This window comes from Vitis vinifera, chromosome 1 (assembly GCF_030704535.1).
Source record: "Vitis vinifera cultivar Pinot Noir 40024 chromosome 1, ASM3070453v1".
NCBI classification, from domain to species: domain Eukaryota; kingdom Viridiplantae; phylum Streptophyta; class Magnoliopsida; order Vitales; family Vitaceae; genus Vitis; species Vitis vinifera.
Window position 1 is genome coordinate 8,449,165 of NC_081805.1, and position 24,507 is coordinate 8,473,671.

At 34.9% G+C, this 24,507-nt stretch overlaps 1 protein-coding gene and 1 pseudogene across 2 annotated transcripts; both read left to right on the forward strand.

The window, feature by feature from the left end:
• The first annotated feature begins 1,464 nt into the window (after positions 1-1,464).
• LOC100249930 (polyamine oxidase 1-like) lies at positions 1,465-11,260 on the forward strand (annotated as a pseudogene).
• On the forward strand, positions 8,609-21,529 carry LOC100260168 (polyamine oxidase 1). 2 transcript variants are annotated; one of them, XM_059739979.1, is made up of 10 exons: positions 8,609-12,828; positions 18,623-18,773; positions 18,924-19,173; positions 19,270-19,416; positions 19,945-20,191; positions 20,269-20,412; positions 20,537-20,686; positions 20,771-21,025; positions 21,116-21,197; positions 21,293-21,529. In XM_059739979.1, the coding sequence occupies exons 1-10, from the start codon at positions 12,691-12,693 to the stop codon at positions 21,370-21,372; spliced, it is 1,644 nt and encodes a 547-aa protein (XP_059595962.1). In that variant the 5' UTR covers positions 8,609-12,690; the 3' UTR covers positions 21,373-21,529. The 2 variants fall into 2 exon arrangements, with proteins under 2 accessions (XP_059595962.1, XP_010651220.2); XM_010652918.3 differs by having other exon boundaries at positions 8,609-9,019.
• The last annotated feature ends 2,978 nt before the right edge of the window (positions 21,530-24,507 follow it).

The following is a 24,507-nucleotide window of genomic DNA, read 5'->3' on the forward strand; positions in this document are numbered from 1 at the left end:
TTGAAATTTCTGCTTGTGCAAGAACATTACTCCTAAACATCTATGATCTACTTTTCAAATAGGGTTAAGGAAAACCCTTAAATTAAAACAAGCTAGACACTACTGAATTCTCAACCACTCAAAAAAAGAGAAGTATTGGCAATTTAACTGCAAAAATAATACAGAATAATAAATTCTCCCTCTTCCTTTTTGGCCCCACATTTTGTTTATCATCATATACAAGTACCAATTATTGGCTAAAAATTCTACCCTAAAGGAAACCTAATAATATCACACCCTGGTTCCACTAGTAATTGGAAGTTGGAACTAATACCCTGGTTCCACTAGTAATTGGAACTAACACCTTGGTTCCACTAGTAATTGGAACTACGGTCAAGCATACATAAGAAAAATCATCTCTAATATACCTCTTTCCAAATAAATTTCACAAATATATTTGTTGAGAAACCACAAACCAAAGCCTAATCCACCAACCCCATGCAAAATTACAGTAAACCAAGGCACTGATAAGAATTATAAATTGGCTCACTCTCAGTTTGGCTGCTGAGAAAGAAAAAAAAAAGGACAAAAGAATTAAAAAAGACATGCACTGAAAAAGGACCAAAAATGAGCACTTGGTTTTCTCTTGATTTTGGCTCTTTTAAAGTATGTGGAAAATGTTATAAATATGGAAAAATAAAAGCTCCTTATTTGATTTAATTTCTTGATATTATCATCAATATAAATATGGAAGAATAAGAATTCCTTGTTTGATTTAATTTCTCAATATTATCATCAAATAAATAAGTAAAAGATACTATCCTATAAACCAAAAAAAAAAAATATGAAAGAAAATAATTGCAAGAATATATTGATTAAAACCCAAAAAAATAAAACACATAAAATAGTAAAAGTTAAGTGATTTTAATGTAAAGATCAAATCAAACAAACAAAAATTCTTACAATACTAAAATTATGTTGAAAATTAAGATAAAATCTTTTGACCGAATGAAATTCTTGAGAAGACAGATGAAAAGAAGAATTATAATTTCCTTCGTTTAAAATAAAATGTATTTAATCTGTTTTGTATTCAAAAACTAGAAAGTCACCCGTATTTGTTCATATATTTTTATTCTATTACATCTATTCCAATTTCCCTTGTTCTTTTAAAGAAAGTTGGCATCCATCCTTTTTTAATACCATCTTTCAGGACGCTCAAGGCATGAGTTCTTCTTTTCAAGTTCGCTTTTTTCTTTTTCTTATTGTCCATTGTCTCCTCTTGTCATGAACTCATTTATCCTATATAAATGAGAAAGGAATCAGGGTAGGAACCCGTAGAAGAAGATCAGGCAGAGATGGACATAAGAAGAAAATGGTTGTTGGCTTCCCTGATTGTCATCATGGTAATGTTCGGAACTCTTTCGAGTTACCGGATTTAAGACCGGTTTGATCTCAATCCGGTCCAAATGACCGGATCGGACCAGAATGGTGACCGATCGACAGTCGGACCGGCCGGTCCGGTCCGGTTTTTAAAACATTGATAAATACCCTCTGCAAGTGTTTCCAGTCAATATTCACTTTTCTCTCCTTTCTTTCTTTCTGAATATTCTTCCCTCTTATTAGCCCCAAACAAGTAAATTTTTTATGGGATTCACATGTTTCATTGTAAGAAAAACTGGACTTAGTTGAATTAGAAGTCTGACATATACTGTTGTTTGAAGGGATGGGCTATTTTATTTTATTTATTTTTTTGCGGCTATGCTATGGTTCCTGTCTTCATCATTTTAGTGCTTTATATGTGTCGACAAAATATGGATATCCCAGAGGGTCAGAAATGAGAATTAAAGGAAACAGCCCTTCATTTGGATATACAAAAGATAGAAAAGGAACCATCTGCTATCAACCTAGCTACTCTCTCCTAATAAGTCTTTTGGAATAAATATCTCCTCTGAACTCACCAACCTAAAAGACTCAGTTATCTCCAATAATATCTTCTGCATATATAAGATTTAGGCTATATTTGGTTCCTAGAAAATTTGAGGAAAACACAAAAGAAAAAAAATATAAAGGAAAAATAGAAGGAAAGAAAAAGTGAAAGAAAAAAAAAAAATTAAAAGCCAATAAATTATTATTTTTTTGTTACTTCAAATTTATTTTATTTATTTTAATTCATCAATATAAAGATTAAATAATTTAAAAATATATAAGTTTTTAATTAATTATACTTATATTTGATTTTTTTTTTTCATAGGACAACCAAATATGAAAAAATCATTTTTCTTTGTATTTGTTTTCTTTCCTTAGTATTTTTCAGGAACAAACATATCTTTAAAGTTTGTAGAGAGGGAAAAAAACATTGTTATCATCTACTTAATTTCATAAATTATATATGTCAAAACTTTATGAGAGAAATGAGAACTACTTTTGACGACACCTAACTTTACTTATTCACAATCAGGACATTCAAATGTTACAATCAATATTGAAATGACTACTTCATTAATAATATTTCATTTCAATGACAAAATATCCATTTCCAAATTCTTTCCTACTTACCAAATGCCCAAACACCGGAATGCCCAAATTTAGTACTCAGCCATGTGCCCTCAGCCAATTTCTGCAGCATCATTAACATCCCTGAAAAATTTTCCGTTGCTCCAATGAATTAAACTTTCTTAAGAATCGGACACATATAAAACCTTTCAATCATATTGATAAAATAAATACTGAACTTTTGTTGAACTGAATTCTCAGTTTTCCCAAAACACCACTTGAGATGGTCATTGACTACTACCTGTGTGATTTTGAGGGTGCGGAGCCACCACGAGTCAATAGCTTGCTGAACTCTGAGCCATCTCCTACATACTCCAAATTTGGTGAGGACAGTTATTTTGTTGCAGATCCAAGGGGTTATGAGTGTTGTTGATTATGTGGCCGAGCAGTTTCTCAACACAAAAGCAGCTGGACAATTAACTGATCCTCGCCTTTAACTTAAGAAGGTCATTAGAAGCTTATATCACCTTGTTATATCATATTACCTGATCTAATCCGGCTGACTACTACTTCCAACTCTTGATGAACAAACTCATCTCAGGTAGTGACTGAAATAAGCCATTCCCCAACAGGTGTGACTGTCAAGACAGAGGATGGCTTGGTGTTCAGAGCTGACTATGTCATTGTCTCCGTCAGTCTTGGTGTCCTTCAGAATGATCTCATCAAATTCCATCCTTCTTTGCCAGTATGTTATATAAGTCCAGTGATAAGTAATAACCCTATATTTTCTTTTTCCCTTTGCTACGAAACCTACAGAACTGACTTGACCTTGAAAATTTATCCAATGATGCAACAGCAATGGAAGATCCTTGCTATGGACCAGTTTAATATGGCTATCTATACCAAAATATTCCTCAAGTTTCCTTACAAGTTTTGACCAAGTGGCAATGGCTCAGAATTCTTCTTGTATGCTCACAAAAAGCGTGGTTACTACCCGGTTTGGCAGGTAATTCAGTTCATGCTGTTTTCTTCAAAAATTGTTCTTCAAAATGCAATCACATTTGATCAAAATGTGTATTTGTAGCATCTAGAAAGGGAGTTCCCTGGAGAGAATGTTCTTTTAGTGTCAGTTACTGATGACGAATCAAGAAGATTGGAGCAGCAGTCAGATTCTGAGACCAGGGAAGAGATCAAGGCTATCTTGCGAAACATGTTTGGGAAACAAATTCCAGAAGCTACAGATATATTAGTCCCTAGATGGTGGTCAAACAGATTCTACAAGGGCAGTTACTCCAACTGGCCAATTGGAGTTGGTCATCACCAATTCAATCAGATAAAGGTTGTTCCATTTATTAGAATCTATCAGCATGAAATCAGTTATTGATTTTGAAAGCAAAAAATTTAACTAAACAAGAAGAGAGAGGAGTATTTTGGAAACGATAATGATAAAAAGTTTTCTAACATAACTAAATGATAAATAAATTTATATAATAAATTAAAAAAGACACAAAGAAGATAAGAAAGAAAAGAAAGAGAAGAAAGTACCTGAATTTGTCATTGCTCAAGCCAATGCAATTACTCCAAATAGTTCTCTAATACATGACTATTCTGAATATTGAGATATATCTGCAATTTTCAGGGGAAACAAAATTAATATTCTTATATTTCTGGAACAACTCTGAAATGATTCTAGATTTCATACAAACCCTAAATGGTGGGGATCAATATTTTGTTGAATTGACAAAATGATCCTGGTTAAACCCCATTTTTTTCTCTTTCCTTTTATTTATTTATTTTGATAGGCTAGGTAACACCTTAATTTATAGTTACTAACATAAGTTCCACATTCCAAGCTCCTCACCATTTTTTCCTCGTTGACAGGTTTTCCAAACTCATCACCATTATAGTGATGACTGATCAGTACACTTCTTTATGCATCATTCTCATATTTACACTCTAAATATATATATATATATATATATATATATATATATATATATATATATATATATATATATATTGTAGGCACCGGTTGGAAGAGTATATTTCACAGGCGAACACACTAGTGCAGCCTACTATGGTTATGTTCATGGCGCCTACTTTGCAGGTTTTGCAGTCTTAGTAATTGGCCCTTTGATGTAAACCAGCTCCTACATATAGGGAAGGTTCTAATACAAGAAATCCTGTCTCAGGTATTGACTCTGCAAAAATGATTACCAACTGCATCAAGAGAGGAGCTTGCACTAACAAAATCTGATAAAGAACTTAAAATATGATTTCTCTTATTCCCCACCACTGAAAGGGTATTGTACTGATACACTTTACACATGCATGCACTTGCCACTTACCTAAACTATATTTGTGTGTATTTATCTGTTTATGTATGAATGTGAGTGAATCTATTGTTGCCAGTGAGCTAAACTACAAAAGAAAGACATGTTAAATCTGTGCATATGCATGGTGTTCAAACATTTGTCTTATACAATGCTGTGAAAGAAATCATGACCATATACATGCTATGTAGTGATTAATTCACTGAGTCTCCTACAGTATGGAGACATTAGAATCACTTTCCCTCAAGGTTTGTGTCTTGTGTCACAGGCCTTGCATTTGGGGGCTTCAATGCTGTATAGGAGGTCCATTGATTTCAATCAGTAACTTCTATCCTGGAAGAGCTCTGATTCTTGGTTTTTGAATTTTCTTGCCCCTAACTGGTTCAATTTGTTTGTTCTCGTCTTTTCTCTTGCTTTCTCTCATCCAGAAACTATAGTAATGAAAAGAAAACATTGTTTCTGTTTTGTGATGTCAACGTTGTTGGGTTTTGAAGAAGTTTTGTTTGCTTTCCTGTATTTTTTTTTCTTGCTTTTTCTTTTACATAAAATAAAAAGTTGTTTGTGGGACAACCACTCAAATTAACCACTAGAAAATCGGCAGTTCACTTACAGCACTTTTTTTTTTTTTTTTTTTTGATAGATAAGAAGCAATTGTATTGAAAAGTGCCAAAAAGGGCACCAAGGTACACTACAGCACTTACTTCTTAATTAATTTCAAAATAAATCAACCCTTATTTGTTCAAAAATAAAATAAAATTCACCACATCAGTTGGGATGGATGGATTTAAAGGATTTGAAAGGCCCTTGTTGGTGGCATTAGTTATGTGATAGACAAATGTCATAACACAGGCAACACCACCACCCTCCCAAATAGATCAAAAATATTGATGTTGTGTGATGGACACACCTCATAGTACCGCCCCAGCTCCCCTCCTCATTTTTGCCTTCTAAGTTCTATCTATAACCAATAATGAGAATTCACTGTAATTATTCGTTTAGAAATCAACTGTGTGGCAAGCTATGTGAGAACAGGTTCGCTTACATTATGAGGGAGAGGGCAGGGGGGGAGTATAGATAAGGTTAATGGTTGAAGTAAACAAGTGAAAGTTCTAGTTACCTGTAATACAGAAAAGTTTCTAATAGAGGTTTAATTAATACGTTGAGAAAAAATTGCAGAAAAATGATTCTGGAAATCTTATATTCTCACAGGAAAATGGAACTCTGTTGCCATGTATTCTATTCATTGATGTCTTACAAGTTACATATGGGCCAGTCATTGGTTACCTATTTGCAGGCATAAGCATCATTTGTGGCTTGATCAATCATACATTGCCACTTGTCAGGTGCCACATTACCAAGACAAATCTCCACTACCATAGCATTAGGCGCTTCCTACATCTAGACAGTAATGCATGATTGTGTCAATACTCCAATTATGCTTATGAACTCCATATTTCTTTTGGTGCCACAGTGTTGCAGAATATTGCCATGGAGGCCTACCTCTTGTTAGATGTCCGTATCCCAACTACCCATATAACATAGATGTCCGCTCATTACTAATGTTGGGGCATTTCCCTACTTCAACTCTAGGGGGAGATGATTGTCGGGCTTTGTGGAACCTAGTTTTGTTTGATCCGATTTGACGACCTAACTTGAATAATATTTGCGTGGTTTTTTAATGGGAGATTTATTGAGGCTTAGTCCATAGAGCAAAGGCTTAGGCCAATAGGGCCAAGCCGGAGCGCTTATGGACAAGCCTTCTGGGGGTTCGGGGACGCTGCCCCTGGGAAAATATCTTGGGCCCGTTTAGCCCATTGTGGAACCACCTTTTGTAATTAGGGTTTTTTTGTGTGGTGTTGTTGCTGTGTTTTATAGAGAGAGAAAATATTGTAGCCAAATGTAGTATTCTGTATTCTTCCTTGATAATAGTGATATCCTTACAACTCCGTTGACGTAGACAAATTGCCGAACTACGTAAATACTGTCTTATGCGTATGATTGTTTTTTCTTTGACGTGCGTTTTTCTCTATTTTTTTTATTTTTTTTTTTTGTTTCTCACAAGTTGAGAATTCGGCTTAATTCCCTTCAATGACCTCATATGCACCTAGGGAACCATTGAATATTCACTTCTATAATAGAAAAGGGGTTAATATTCCTCCAAACTATTTCTCATGTATTATCAGTGGCTTGATGATATTAACATAGTGTCATGATGCTAATACATCTATCTAAGTTGAGAGCAAGGCTTTGGTGTTTCGATATAGACTTGGGACATTTTGCTAGTCAAATTGGTCCTCTCACCACTAAGCACGTAGGGATTGCTTTGGGGATCATAGTTTGGTGCATGGCTAAAGTTGAAGGTTTGCCAAGGTGGGTTTCACATGCATCAAGCTCATTTTGGCAAAAATGATAGGGAAGGGGGACCACTAGGTCTCAGTAACAAATTATCACTATAGGTTTCTACGACATTATAAGAGTTACTTTTCAGAGTAATAAAAAAAATTCCATTTATTGCCAAAAGGGAATGCTAAAACTTGATTCTCCTATCACTCTGAATTCTTCATATCCTTCCATAAGGTTGAAAAAGTCCCTTCTCATACAGGTAGCCTCTTACTCTAATCGGTCTCCCCCTCAAACATTGACACTTCACAATGCCATGTGGTTAGCCTCCTTCAATTAAGAATCTTATTCCTTAACAAGATTAGGTCAATCACTCTCTTTCTATCAAATTTACACAAAGGAAAAGCTCTTGAGAAAACACTACTTGCAATTGCTACCAAATTCATGAGCTTGTGGTAAATGGGCCATCTCGTCCTATGGATTCAAATCTAGCTTCTATCGATTCTTTCCCATTAAGAAAGACAAACATTAAAAAAAGGACAAAAATAAAAAAATAAAAAAATAAGCACCTGTTTCTTTCTTGATTTTGGCTTTTTCTTTTTTTTTTCTTTTTTTTTTTTCTTTTTTGGGATTACTTGATTAAAATGGTATTTGAAAGCACAAATTGGAAATCTAACCTTCTTTCCCTTTTTTCTTTTTGAAAAAAATACTTTCACTTTGTTCATGTAAAAATAACTTTTTCTTTAAAAACCTACTCTAAATAATCATAATGGTGAAGGACATCTATATCAAAAATTAATTAATTTTCAAGTAAAAATACTAAGGATTAGATTTACAAATTTGAAAATTATTTCATTCCTTTTAAAGTATGTAGACATTTTTATTCTCCCTAGTTTTAAAAGATTCAAATTTTGATCTATTATATTTTCTCACACTTTGACAGAAAACAAACAATAAGGAAATAAAATTGCAGATAAAAAGTTGAACAGGAGAATCGATTACCGAAACGAGTTGAACAACCGCAACAACAACCTTCAACAGAACATGATCCCCTCAATGGAGCCACCAAAACTTTCATATCAAACTCAAACTCACGAATGCTAATTTTATTTCTACTCTCCAGGATAGAGAGAGAAAATTGAAGTTGTGACATGTGAGTGGGCATCTGAGAATGATAGTTGCTATCATGGTTTTAAAAATCGGACCGGACCAGCCAGTCCGACCGTCGACTGGTGAACTTTCCGGTTCGATCCATCTCAATGAACCTGTAGACCCCTATTTAGGTGCTATTTCATGCAGCTCATTCTGGCCACGTGTCACTCCCAGATTAGTCAATATGGGATCACTATAGTGGAATTGATGGACTAATCAGGGGAAGACACCTGTAAAGGGAAAGAATCTTCTAGAAGGGAAAAAGGTTTTCTGTTATGGGAAGGGGAGCGTTTTTGGCTGCAGGGGTCGCCTGGGCAGAGAGGGTGGAGGCTGGCAGAGGGTAGTGAGGAAAAAGGGGCTTGGCCGTTTGAGATATTTTTGGGGGGGAAGAGAGAAAAACAGGAGTCCAGAGGGAGTTTTTGATTAGAGAGATAGCTGAGAGAGAAAAAAGGGGAAGGAAAAAATCAGAGCTGGAAGTTGCAGGGCATTCCTGTGGCTTAGAGGTCAAAATAGAGAGGATTCCGGAGAGAGCACTAAAGAGTGGAGGTGACAGAGAGATTTTTGAGGGTGAAGCTTGAGAGTGGGAGACGAGTGATGGGAGAGGTTTTAGAGAGGCATCTTGAAGGCTGTTTGAGGAAGATCAGAGAGTGCAACTAACTTGGGAGGAGAAGCTTGCTGGTGAAGAAAGAAAAACAGAGGAAAGCCGTGCTGTGGACTTCCAGGTAAGGCCATCTTGAACTTGGTATGTTCTTGTTTCTTAATGTTTTGCTTCGCCCCTTGTTGATCTCTGAATGCTGTTTATTGTTTGCTGTGGACGCCAAGGGCCACAGAGTTGTGTTGGTTGAACATGTCTATTTGCATATAATGCCCTGTTTTGCTCCTTCGCATATTCTTGATTTTCCCCTGTAATTGGCTAGATTCTTCTTTGTGCTTGAGTTGGAAGATTGGTAAGTATATCATGGACTTCCAATTCATCCCACCAATTTGCAGCCTGTTTGTCATTCTTGAAACAGGGTTTTGCTTAATAAATCCTCAGGTCTCTTATCCTTGCTGAGTTTTAGCGATTCCTTTTTATATATTTCTCTATTCCTGGATATCTAGTTGTGGGATGTTTTGGTTGGTGCATTGCCATTTGAGGGTTCCAGCATAGGGAATGAAAGTTGTGGCCAGGCCTCTTGGGTTTCCGGTGTAACATTCAAAGGATGTCCGCATAAAGGGTTTTCGGGATCTTCTTGGGTATCCAAAATCCTTCAGATCCAGAGACTGGAGTTGCTGGTCTTCGTTATGCTCTTGAAGTTGCAAAGCCTGCGGATAAGTGTGCAATTTGCCTGAGAAGAATACTGCAGTTGTTCCAAGAGTGGACTGTGATCCATATGGCACATTTTCCAATGGGAATTCCAGTGACAGTGATGCTTGCATGTGGCTGGGTGTTCACTGTGTTGACAGTAAAGTGCAAATACCTCACCGATCACCACCCTACTCTCCATGCGTGAACCCATATATTGAGGATGATGTGAGGAAGTTGAGTTTGTTGAACACTCTCAGCTCGTCTCGCCATGCTTAGATGGATCTCGCAATTCAGGTGACTTCTCCATTAATCACAAAGATGGAACAATTTCGATCTTCAGCAGGGCAGGGAGTTGACGTGTCTTTCAAAGGAGAGTCCATGTATCCCTATCAAGAAGACAAATGCTCCATTATTTTTGATGCTTTAAAGTGGGTTGATTGAGGAATTGAGAAGTTGTCCTCGAACGACGCCGGCGGCTTGCCGCCGGCGGCGAAACGCCTCCGCCATCACCACCACCACAGCGTCCATCTCCAGCTGGATTCCACTCGTGTTCAAGAGGCCATGGTATCAGTGGCAGCATCCGTAGCAGCAGTTGGAAATGAGAGTAAGAGGGAAGAAGTGTTGTAAAGAGGGGTAAGTACAGGGAAGTTAGATGATGAAAAAGGTGTAAGCATTGTAGAAGAAGATGCAGAATTTTGCTCCCTGTAGTGATGTGATTCTTCTTTGCTGCCTTCGTCACAATGAAGCTGTGAGCATGGTGGGAAACCTCTTTGATCAGCGCGAACTAGTTAGATATGATGACGAGTGTAGTCCATGACGCAGAGCAGCTTGTTATTCTAGTTTGTACAAATCGTAACATCAATATGGGAAGGTATTTATGTGAAAGGAAGCTGCAGGCTATGAAATATTAACACCAGTCCAAATGTAAGTGATCCCGGCTATTTAGATTTGGTGAGAATCCACTTGCTTCAGATGATACAGGTGAGGGAATATGCTAAGTTACTTGGGACAAGTCTATCATTTAGAGCCCCATTTGAGATAGTGGGTGATGTCATGCCTATGCAACTCTCCTGCATTCAGCAAAGAGACAAATCAATTGTGGGAAACTCCAAGGTAGACGTCACGTGGCGCATTGATAGATATTTGTGGAGTTTTTCAACTAGTTCAAAGGTGTCATTGCATGAAGAATAACTGTAGCCAAGGAAAGGGCTGATCTGGATGTTCTCTATATCAGAGCATCAAAATGGGAATATCAAGGTGTCGCCAACACACTCATCACTATCATGTTTGCACAATCAAAAGAGGATGGAGTCGACCTAATCAACACGGACAGACCCGGACTGAAGACTTGCTGAGAACAGAGGCCCAGGCTTTGGAGTTAAGGTAATTTCAATATGCCTAGGGATTCTCATTTGTGCCACTCAGACTCACAATAACCTCTGTAAGAAAGGAAGAAGGATGAGAAAGCTGGCTACAGAGATTCAAAGGAGAGTCACTATGATTCAAGCTTCTTGGATAACATGCTGTTCAGAGAGTTTGCCATAGAGTTTTGAGTTTTTGTTGTGAAAAGATGGATGAGAATATGTCGGTTAGTTGTGAGTAAGAATTTCTATGCTCGGCATGCCAAGTCAGTAATAGTTGAAGATGGGATCTAAAGGGCAAGCAAGGCTCATAGCATCGTGGCCTGATTCAGTGACTATTCTGGCATCCAATCAAACCTCCAGGGCATGTATCGCATGGCCACCTTCAGGCATGCTACTTTGGCCATGTGTCCTTCTCACTTCTTCCTTTCATCTATTTTAAAAAAATAATTTCCCACACTCTCATTCCTCAAAAATAATTTTTCAATTTCCATTTTGTAAATAACTCTTCAAATTTTGATTTTCAAATGAATTTCAACTCTCCTCCTTCATCCTTAGAACCTCTTAGGTTCCAAAGTCTCTTTTTCCAATAAATCTTTGTTGCCATATTTCCTTTCGGCACACAATTTTCACAATTCTTTTGTTTTTTTTTTTAATGTTTTAAAATAAGCTAAAATCAAATTCCATAATTCTAAATGATAGAGTTTGCGGGATTGATTTATGCAAAAATGAATCGGGCTTTGGTGGGGGCCCCACATACTTGACTTCATGACTAATCGATGGATTGATGGATTTATTTGCCATGCATGATTGATTTACTCCATTCCTTGATACGCGCTTAATTATATCTGTTCGTTGTTCACTAACCATGTTTTCATGATAGCGCATTCGTGATTGCCGCCCAGGTACGCATCTATTCATATTTTGTTCATTCTTTATACATGCTTTGCTTCTCATATTGTGCATGATCGATTTGAGTATTCATCGATTTTCTTATTGATTGCCATGTCAGCTTCATTTTATTAGTAGAGACCCGACTTTAGGGACTTAGAGGGGTGCTACGGTCTTTACCGTACCTTCCCGATAAGTAACCTGACCCCCGAACCCGATCCGGTTTTTCACAGACCGCCTTTTCCAAAATAAGGAGTCACAATTAGGGTTTTTTTTTTCTTATTTTGTTTACCCTTTAAAAAATAAAACAAAAATAAATGGCGACTCCAAGTCATTTTTCAAATAATGAATAAAATCAATTTTTCAAAATAAAAATCGAGCTCGCCATTCGAGTGGGAAACGCATCGAGCAATCGAAATGCGGGGTCCACAAAACCGTTTTGTGATCAAACCGACATTGAACTGTTCAAACCGACAACTGAACCGTCGAATCGAACAAACCATTTGGTTTTTTTGCAAACCGGCCACACCTTAATCTTACAAATATTTGTTTACTATTTAAGAGGCCCATTATCCACCGATCGACCAACAGAAGTCTCGTTGTAGGTGCAAAAGAAAGACAACTTCATTGGGCCCAGGAACAAAATTTGGATGGCACAATTCCATTAGGATCATCACAACATGGGATCAAAGATGAAACATTTGCTTATGTTGAAAATGAAGAAACAACTGAGACATATTTCTCATATGCAGATGCATTTGTTTCTACACCAAAGTCAAACAAAGAAACAAAAAAACGAAAAGCAAAATATGCTGACATTGTAAGTGAAGAATTAAGGTCAATTAGAGTTGGAATGAATGCAGTTGCTGCGGCTCTTGATAGAAGCAACCTTCAAAATTATACAGAAGATCAATTGTTTGAAGAGATTTCTAAGATTGGAGGCATGAGTGATGTATCTCATATGAAAGCATATCAAGCTCTTACCAGTGATGTGAGTGCAACTCGAGCCTTCCTTGCTTGTGCAATTGATAGGCGTAAGCTTTGGTTGTCAGTTAAATTTGGACCTACTTTTTTTATGTCTCATTTAAGATGGAGATTATTTTTATTTTTAGTTTTACTTTTGTTTTGGGGTTATACGTGAAGTTTTGATATCAAAACTCATGAATGATAGTTGACTATTAGAAAATGATCTATTATATTTTTAGATTTATGAAGACTTATTTTATTCATTTGCTATAAGGGTTTCTTTTTATTTGTTTGTTATGGAGACTTCTTTTTATTCCTTTGTTATGGAAACTTTTTTTTATTCATCTATTTTTTCAACATGTTATTCAATTATCTTTCCAGGGTGAGTGGTGTAGATTTTGCTCACCCATTTTGCCATTGGATTAGTGTAGTTTGTGATTGGATTAATGGCATCTTGTGGATTAATGCAACAATGAGGCATAATAGATGTTTATTCCTTTAGCAAGCTGTATAGAGGTCCTACAAAAAGTGTATAAATGCAGTGTTAATTTGCAATACAAGAGCATAAATGCAGTGTTAATTTGTTGGAAATTTGATTACTTGTGTGTGATTTCTAGTATTATTGAATTTGGTTTATCTAAGCATTGATTTTCACATAAATTCTTGTGAGTAAAGAGCAATTTTTTGAGTTAGGATGTGGGTTGGTTATATGTTTCTGCAATAGTTTTGCAAAACTGATTTTTAGAAAATAAGAGCACAAAATTTATTTTATTATTCAACAAATTAATAACCATCTAAGACAAATTGTTGATTTTGTTTTCCTTTCATTTTTCCTTAACTTTTTTTTCGTGGTTAACCAAACAAAAGAAAATGAATTCTTTTTTTTTTCTCTTGAATTTTCCATGGATAACCAAACAAGTGAAAAAAAATTATATTCATTTCCTTACCTTTTTATTTCCTTCCATTTTTCCTCCCAATTTTCTTTCTCTCGCATTTTTCGGGAACCAAACATAGCATAAAGAAAAATAATTTTCTTATATTTAATTTCATCATAGAAAATACGAAGAAAAAAAAATCACATATAATTTAAATAATTTAAAAAATCATAAGTTAAATGAATTTGAATAAGTATATAAAAATAATTCATTGATTTAAAATTTATTTTTTATTTTTCTTCACTTTTTCTTTCTATTTTATTTCCTTCCCATTTTCTCTCAAGTTTTTTAGGAACCAAATAGAGTCTAATATTTCATTTAAAATGAATGTCTAGCCTCACAAGTTGAAAAAGATGAAGTGGATAATGCTCCTTATCCCAATGCATGCCAAAGGAAGTTTAGTGTATGCAATGAATTGCAAATGACTTAGATTTGTCTCAAGCATCAAGTGTTGTGTGCAAATACATCCACTATCCTAGAGAGAAAGAAAATGGATCTTTAAGTACCTAAAATGCACCATGTGCCATGGTCTAACAGTGACAACTCCAAGAAGGTGGATCTATGCCTATGTCTTTTCTAATCATGTAAGGTACCTTAACAAAATAAGATTAATCACATCGTTTTTAGATTAGGTAATAGTCATCATCTGGAAATCAATCTGAGAGTCAATTGATTAACCTATTGAGAACCTTGGATTACTTTGTTCTCATGTCTTGGATCTCATAGGGTGCATAAAAAACTATCCCAGGCTTTCTAAATCTATCGCAATGGAAACCAGGTATTCAAAAATCAATATTGATACCATAGAAAACATAGATCTAGAGAAAAAAATGTTCATACCTGGATCTAGATGTTCCTAAATCAATTTCTTGCGGTGAAGAACATGCTTAGAAAAACTGAAGAATATCTCCTCATGAAGCTACCCACGTGCACATCCCGTGCAATTCCGTTGCACGTCCCGTGCAATTCCGTTGCACGTCCCGTGCAATTCCGTTGCACATGGCATGTGCACATTGCGTGTGATTCCCGTGCACGCGACCTATGCACATCCCATGCGGTTCCCTTGTATGCGACCTGTGTGATTCAATGCATTTCTCGTACACCTAAGATCTTCTACCCAATGAATCTTCCTTATGTCTAGGGACTGAGATGGTGGAGGTGGAGACCTCGAGGGTGGAGGTTAGAGTTTTCTCTATGAACTAAAAAATGAGAAATGGCAAGACCTAGAAACTCTAACCCCTAAAGGGTTATTTATAGGTTTCCTGTTGGGCTTAAGTCACTTAAGCCCACCATGGGCTTGGGTCACTTAATTTAGCCTTAAAATGTTGTTAATTGATTAATTAACTATACAAGACCTTAATTAATCAATTAGCTTAATCCAAACATTACACTCAATTAATATGAGCTAAAAACGCCCTTGTGCATAAAAGTGAACTAAAAACGCCCTTGTGAATTGCAAAAACGCCTTTGTGCATAAAAGTGAACTAAAAACTCATACAACCCTCATAAACCATGTCATCAATGAATATAAGCTCAAAACAGGGACCATTGAGACCCATAGGAGTACTGGCTCCCTCATAATCAAATTCTAAAATTGACTTAATATCCTACTACAGAGATTCAAGTGTATTTCAGTACCCTATGTATATTACAACGAGACACCAAGTGCTTGAGTCCGTAACCTACTATCCACTACATGCAGACTTCTCATGAATTGGTGTCCATAATCTAACAAAGTAGTGTTATCACCTATCAAGATTATCTCTCAAATCTTTGAGTTACAGATTTAATTTATTATGTGATCAATTAACATACTTTAGCTCCAAGAAGCATATGTCAAACTCCACTTAAGAAATTATTGTGGTCATAGATTTCATGATCACATGTCCTTTGGACCACCCAAAGGGACACACTGTATCAATCCCATGAGATATCATGATGCTTATATTGAAAATACTTGTTACCACCAGCCTCCATTACAAGTAACCAAATCCATAAAGATATATGACCACTTTAGAGATCACCCATAGGTCAAAAGCCTCCTATTGGTTTTGGCACAAACTCAATATCCTCTCAATGTTGAGAGTCCATGTAGTATAGTAGCTTGGTAGATTTGACAATTGATAGTTTTGCGTCATGATTCATCATAGGTCTTGTCTAGTGTGCATCACATACACTAATGCAATGACCATAAGAAACTCATCCTAATAGCCAAGACAAGTCATCCATCCAATTAGGAGGTGGTACACTAGAGTCTCTATCGGATTGCCCAAATCCATGAACCAACTGTGAACAACTTATCTACTTACAAGGAACTCATGATTTGTATCTTCTATGCAACTCTTAATGTACCCAAGTCATGTACGATGCAAGAAACATGAGTTGAATGTTTAAATCAATATCAATACACCAAAGGGATAGCAAGGGGATAGTTAAGTTTAACTTTGTTACATGATGTCTTACTCAAGGTTTGAAATATCAGTAAACATGGATATATCGGTACTTAGATTTTATGGATATATAAAAAATATTGGTGAATATTTTGAAAAAAAAATATCGGTGGATATTTTAACAAAAATATGGAAGTAAAAATTATTTAAAATTCATGAAAATATTTGAAAAAAAAAAACATAAAATAAAAAAATACATATTTTAAAGTTATTTTGTAAATGTAATTGACATAGATATTGTTATAAAGAAAAAAAAAATATGTATATATATATATATATATGCAAGGATATATCAGTCTTAATATATAATTTATTATTTATCTTATCAAATTAATTTTAATTTACAAAATATTAGAACTTTATTATTATCATTATTATTTATATTTTAGTTTTTTAAATAAATTTATATTTTAATATTTTAAAATAAAAACATTCAAAATTAAAATGATAAATATAAAAAATTTAGAAGTGAAATGATAGTAGTTTTTTAGAATATGATTAATGAGATAAATGATGATACATTTGATATTAAAATTATAATTTATTGAATTCAAATGTTAATAGTGTGAAATAAATAATGATACATATATGATTTTTTTTAATATTTATATTTTTATATTTAATTATCATATAAATAATATAAAAAAAAGACTTATTAAAAAATTATAATATTGATTTTTATATTTTTATTAATCAATTAAATATAATTTAAAATGAAATAATTAGAATTAGGTTTTTTTTTTTTTTAATGATGAACCTTAACTAATTTAAATTGAACATATATTATTAAAGAGCATCTTAGCCCAATGGTAGCCAAGGGCGTAGCAAAGGTTCAATTTCTTTTCACTTTTTCAAGAAGGGAAGAAGAACGTCACTAGTTAAGGAGATTGATAGTAACTGAAAAGGCACTTTGACTAAGGAGATTTTTAGAGGACTTTGAGAAAAGTAATAATCCTTTTGAAATTTTTTGTGATAGCCAAAAGTGCAATATGTTTAGTTAAAAATCAAGTGTTTCATGCTAAAAGCAAACACATTAATATCAAGTATATTATAGGAAATTCATTTGGTTAAGAATCAAGTATTCGATGCTAGGAGCAAACAAATTGATGCAAGTATTGCTTCATTAGGAAATTAAGTAATAAATATAGGAGACATTATGTTAAAAGAAAAAGAAAAAAAAAATCAACAGCACTGAGAATGCAGTTGACTTGTTTACCAGATTAGTATCAAAAGAAGTTTAGGTTATTCCCTAAATTTAATTTATGTAAAGGTATGTGATTGTCTATTCGGAACAACTAATGATGAAGTTTGGACAAGGAGGGTGAAGTTTTAGATGGGTCCAATTGTACCATTTTTTTTCCCTCATTCCCTATTAACATTTATGTTTGAAGTACTTGACAAAGTGTTCTTTATCTGCAAAATCAGTGGCTCCAAGTGGTGCTGGCAAAGTGTTCATTCTTTAGTAATTCTCTTGTAAGGATCTAAGCAAGGGTAAATTTTAGAGTGCTTTACTTTTCTTTCTTTTGTTTTTTCAGAACTTCGTAAATTTTGAGAGATAGTGTGGAGTTCTATATCATCATAATAGAGTGAGAAGAAAACTCCTTGTAGTCCTCTTTCAACATAGTGAAAACGTGTCATGCAGATGTAGGCCCTATTGTCCAACTACGTAAAGAAATATGATGTTCTACCGCTTTCATTCTATTTTATGTTGTGTTGTTATCATCAAGGTTTGTTATCTTTTCTTCAATATATGCTGACATATAATATGTGGTTTTCTAATTGGAAAATGATGGAGTTAATTGGGGAATCAAACAAAAAACACATTTTTGCTTGGTTTGTCGATTCCTGCGTATTATTTATAAGTTTATAGAGTGCAGGCTTTAGATAACTTAGCAGTGTTCTACTTTAACATATAAGATATTCTTGGAGTCAAACAAGAAGCATATTTTTGCCTTAAAATGCAGACAACCTCTGGAAACAAATAGTTAGAAGAATATATGAAGGATTCCTCCCACTTTGTTGAGTTTCATATAAAATATACGAGTCTGAGGAGGTCCGCTCGAGAGAAAGGCTTCATCCTAATCGTATCTCCTTGTCCTGCCCTGCCTCTGGTATCCACCCAGTATAACACTTTTACAAGTACTTCCTGCTTTCAGGCCAATTTGCCAATTTTCCTTACCAAGAAAAATGGATCCATGGTAAATTCATTGAAATGGTTCCATGATAGATTTAATGGTGTGACTGATGATTTGGAAAGTCATTTTGAATAATGACTAATTTTTGACAGTTCATCCTTGTCATAATTTGAATAGGATATTTTCTCAGGTTTGATATAACCTTTTTGTATCATCCAACAGTCACCAATCCATGATTAGTGTAACGCCCCTTTGTATCAGGCTAATCTTTTGGCCTATAAATAACAATGGAATTGCAGATTGAACTGAGGACAGGAGGGATGTTGATCACCAAGACAAGAGTGCTGTTGGCTTCTCTAACTGCCATTATGGCAGTTGTTTTCAGTGCTTCCAGCGCCATAGCTGCTGAAGAGGTTCACGCAGTTGTTATAGTAGGAGCCGGCATGTCAGGTGAGTTTTCACTTCTCTGTGGCCTTGCCACTGTTTTTCATATGATGAGGACTGAAAAGCACATAGCCTTCAATTAACTCCACTAGCTCCACCCACGTTTACTCCATCAGCCATCAGCCATCAGCTGATCTTTTTCCCCCTTGAGTGTAGGGATATCTGCAGCGAACAAGTTATCGGAGGCTGGAATAGAAAATATATTAATACTCGAAGCCACAAATAGGATTGGTGGGCGGATCCAAAAGATGAACTTTGCAGGTTTGTCTGTGGAAATTGGAGCCAGCTGGGTTGAAGGCGTTGGGGGTCCTCGATTGAATCCCATTTGGGACATGGTGAACAGGCTGAAACTCACGACCTTTTACTCTAACTATGATAACATATCTTCTAACGCCTACAAACAAAAGTGGGTCTCACTTCAATTCTCTGTCTTCTTCATTTCTTTATCATATATCTTCTTCTTCTGCTGCTTTTATCAGGTTTGTATTCATTCTTGATGCAGGGGTGGACTTTATGAGAAATCCGAGGCCCAAAATGCATTTTACGCTGCTCAAGAGCTCTCTGAATTTATCAAAAACGTTTCAAAGTATTTAAAAGCTCATAGACAAGATGATATCTCCATCTTAGCATCCCAACGCCTTAAAAATCAGTTAAGCAGTTTCTACTTTTCTGTTACAAACCTCGAAAAATTTCCAGTGGAATTTTCCCCTTCACTGTTTCTGACTATAGAGACAACATGGAACATGTGACATATCAGCTGGTTTTATCAGGAGGAAGTTAAAACCCCTTCTTTTGCATGGCACTGAATTCTTGGAATTTCCCTTCATGCTATAGCCATTTCTTTTCCTCAATTTTCAGATTTCCCATTAAAAGTTTGTCAAAAGAGGAAAGCATTTTGGTTCAAGGTTGCTTCGGGTTTTTGTATCAGTGCTCAATTGGTTTCAAGAGCAGGGGTTATAAGTTCCCTCTCTTGCCCCATAAGCCCATATAATGAATTAGTTTTCCTTTACATTTTAATCATAATTGGATGATATAAACCACTAGCATTTCTTTTCAATTTAGATTTTAGTTCCAATTCCCATTGGCATTTCATCATTTCAAGTACAAGTTAGGATTCTATACCAGGAGAGCTTCAAAGTTTTCGCTGCTTGAATGTATCTTGAAGTTGACTGTGCAGGGTCCCTTCTACCCCTCTCGACATGGCCATCGATTACATTGCCTACGATTACGAGTTCTCAGAGCCACCACGGGTGACGAGCTTAAAGAATTCGATACCATTGCATACATTCTCCAAATTCGGAGAGGATGCCTACTTTGTGGCAGATCCCAAGGGTTATGAGAGTGTTGTGTATTTTGTCGCCAAACAGTTCCTCACCACCAATGAATCTGGAGAAATAACTGATCCTCGCCTCCTATTCAATAAGGTGGCTTCCACTATGTTATGATGTACTGAAATCAAGGTTAGTTTCATTTGTAGCATGTTAACAAGCTGATTGCATAGGTGGTGAATGAGATAAGCTATACGAAGAATGGAGTGACTGTTAAAACAGAGGATGGCTCCGTTTACAGAGCTGAATATGTTATGGTCTCAGCCAGCATCGGTGTCCTTCAAAGTGGTCTCATCAATTTCAAGCCTGATTTACCGGTGTGCTGCCCACCCAATTCATACTTGTATACTTTAATTAGAAAGGAAAATTAATTCATGCTCCTGCACTCTCCCTGCCTAGGAAAACTATAAAACCTGACTTTTGCGGTTAATTATAACACAGCCATGGAAGATCCTTGCTATCTACCAGTTTGATATGGCTGTTTACACCAAGATATTTCTCAAGTTTCCTGATAAATTCTGGCCCACTGGCAATGGAACAGAGTTCTTCTTCTATGCCCATGAAAAGCGTGGTTACTACACAATCTGGCAGGTAATATTCTCTGTAGATGCTTCTTTTATAGGTGGTGGTTCTTGAGAGTTTGTCATGAGGCAAGTGTTTTTGGTTTATCTGCAGCAACTGGAGGAGGAGTACCCTGGAGCCAATTTTCTTCTAGTGACAGTTACTGATGATGAATCAAGGAGGATAGAGCAGCAACCTGATTCTGATACCAAGGCTGAAATCATGGGCGTCCTAAGAGCTATGTTTGGGAAGAACATTTCAGAAGCTACAGACGTATTAGTCCCTAGATGGTGGTCTGACAAATTCTACAGAGGCTCTTACTCCAACTGGCCTATTGGAGTTTCCCGATTGGAATACGATCGGATAAGGGTAATCCTATTTTTCTCCCCAACTCATCATCAAAATTACTTGATAAATAAATGGGACAGTCATGTTAACTTTTGTCTTTTACAAGCCTAGGCACCTGTTGGGAGGGTCTACTTCACAGGCGAGCATACCAGCGAGTACTTCAACGGTTATGTTCATGGCGCATATCTTGCAGGTTTGTCTTATCATTTATCATATTAAACTGCCTTCCACAGCAGAAGCCAGCAGTCATACGTGCTGGAAATTACAATAGAAAAAATTCTTTCGCAGGCATAGACTCAGCGAAAATGTTGATACGTTGCGTCAAGCACGGTGATTGCTGTTACTCCATCCCACCAGAAGGGAGTTGAATCCTGAATCCTATCATTCCCCCCACTCCTGCAAACCGTAACCTGTTTGGCCACCTTCACGCACATGCTTCCAGCTTCCATCAATTTACCATGTAGGGAATTCATATGCATATGCTAACATTTTATGTATGTATATAAGCCATCATGATATTCTCAACGAAAGAAAACATTATTATTATTATTATTATTATTATTATTGATGGCTAGAATTTAGGTCTAATGGAATCATGTTTCACATATTGCATTTTTTACTAACCTAAATTTGTTTATGCTATATTTAGTTCTAGAAAAGTATTAACTTAAAGTCAACTTAAATTATTAAGTAAATTTAAATTATTAAGTAATTAGTATTAAGTTTTATTAAACATTCTCTAAAATTAAGTTCAGAAGTTAAGTTACTTTCAGAAGGTGTAAGACACCCCCTCAAAGCCTAAGTTAAACTCAATCTCTATTAATAGATTAAGGAAAATGAATATTTAATTAAGTAAAAGAAATGAAGCATGTGTATGTACAATGGCATGGCATGATGGATAAACAAAAATGAGGAAAAAAAAATGAGTTGCATAATTTAAACTATATGGGCGGAATCACATTAACCCAATTCCATAGCAACCTAAAATAATTAGAAATTCAAAGCCTAAAGCATGCAAAGCCTAAATGAAATTAAAATCAATAAACAAAATAAAAAGCTCAATCCTAAATGAATCATTAAAGCTAAAAGTTAAATTACTAAAGCCCAAATCACAAGTCCAAATCAAAATTTGAAACAAGCCCAAACCCAATGTCTGCGCATTATATCCAAATAAAATATTAAAGCCTAATGTCCAAATTAAATTAATGAAGCCAAGCTCACACTCTAAACTCCATAGTCAACATTGTATAAAGCCCAATAGGACTTTTAGAACATGCTTCTACTAATAAAAAAAGAAACATTTTTGATAAAAAAAAAATTAAGTGTTTTGACAAAATTTTTAAAACAATTTTAAAAATTGAAAAATCATTTGTAATACTTTCTAAAGAAGCACTTGATAGGTGCTATTATGCCTAAAACATTTATGGAAAAAAATATTTTCATTAAAAATACTTTGAATGAAAACATTGTCTAAAACACTCTAAAATAACTAAAGTTCAAGCTCTCTAACCGAATGCTAGACCCAAATCTTGAAAGCCCAAACAAAATGAAAATTATTCTAAGCCCAAAACCAATTAAAATCAACATCCCAAATCCAATCACTGGCCCAAACCCAATTAAATAACTAAAACTCAATGTCAAATCTAAATATTCTTCCAAAAACTCATACTAAAAATTAAAAACCTAGCCCAAAGCTGATGTTCAAACATTATATTCCAATTAAAAAAGTCTAACACCCAAACCCAAAATAGTGTGGCTAACGTCCAAAGATCAAATTACAATTCAAAGCACATATTGAAAAGTAAAAGTCAACTGATATGGTATAGCCCAACAAATCAAGTTTGAAATCAATATCTCTTGAACACCAAATCACAAAAATTGAATTAATCAAGTCCAAAAAGAATCCAATGCCCATATACCAAATCAAATCCAAATTAAACCCAAGTCTTATTAAAACAAAGCAAAGCCCAAAGTCCAAATCAAACATTAAATAATTGAAGTCCAAAACTCAAACCATAATTTATTATAGAAATGAAAGTCTTTGGATTTGATCTCCTCAAAACTTAGAACCCGTTGAACAATCATTCTACAAAACGTTTTTAATTTTTATAACATTTAAAAAAATTTATTATTTAAATATTAAAAAAATTATAAACATTTCTTAAAATCTTCATCATTTATAGGATTTTTCTCATGTTAATTCATAATTCTCACATGGTTAATTAATCAGATGTTTCTTTTATCATTAGAATATGTAGTATTCTTTTAACCATTATCCATAATAAATAAATAAATTAAGTGTATTCGGATTTCATATATATTTCAAACTTGATCTTCCATTAAATAAATAAATAAGCATGTACAACTGAAACACAAGACGTCAAGTTTCTCATTCTTTCCAAAGTATTCTTTCTCCACTCCCTCTGATTTTTCTTTCATTTCTAATATCTATATAATTATTGTTATTGACTTATCATTAGGATTGTTATAAAAGTCCAGAAAAACGGCCTACTACCGAACACGTTGGTCCATGCTTCTTATTTAAAGTTTACACCATCTGAATTTCATTCTTGAAGATTTCTTGAAACATATTTTAATGGCTTCTTATCAGAAAATAATGTAAAGGAGCAAGTGATGTCTTATCATTAGGGTTCTTGTAGAAGTCCAGAAAAAAGCTAGGGTCTACTGCCTGCAACAGCTTAGCACGTCGATCCACGTATCTTATCTAAAGTTTACAGCCTCTGAATTTCATTGTAGAAAATACCTGTTGTGTGTGCATATTTTTTCTAGATTTACAGCCTCGCTTGGCGTGTTCGCCCATGTGGCCAAAGCAAGTGGGCATAGATTATTATACAGCCAGCTGTTCCAATTCTTGGAGCTCTTGGGGGAGTCCAACAAGAAGATGTGGCCTTGGAACCAAACAACAATATATATATATATATATATATATAACTGTTTTCCTTTCCATGTGGGGTTTACAGATATGAAAGAGTGGTACGGAGAAGGCTCCACCTTCACATATATTCATGTACTTGTATGTAGAAACACGTGATGGACACTATTGTCAGCATCTTGGACAACGCACCCTGTATGCATCCCATCAGTACTTCTAGCGATGATGAAGGTTGAGGGTGATCAAACTTGAGCTTTGACCCAAAATAATGCTTTTTAAAAAAAAATTCCAAAAAATAAAGTGGTTTTTGAAAATAATGCCCGATCTAATGCGTCTGTGCCACATAAGCCGTCACGTCATAAAACCGTAGTTGGTGACTACGGTTTTATTTTTCTAAAGTGTTTAGAAACCGTAGTTACCAACTGCGGTTTTAACTTTATATATATTTATATATAACTTTAATTTTTTTAATAAAAATATTATATTATTTTGATTTTAAATATACTTATTTCATTATTTTAAAAATTATAATATACGAAATTAAATAATTGATATTTTTAATTTGATATAAAAATATATTTTTGAATTTTATTAAAATAATAGGCACTAT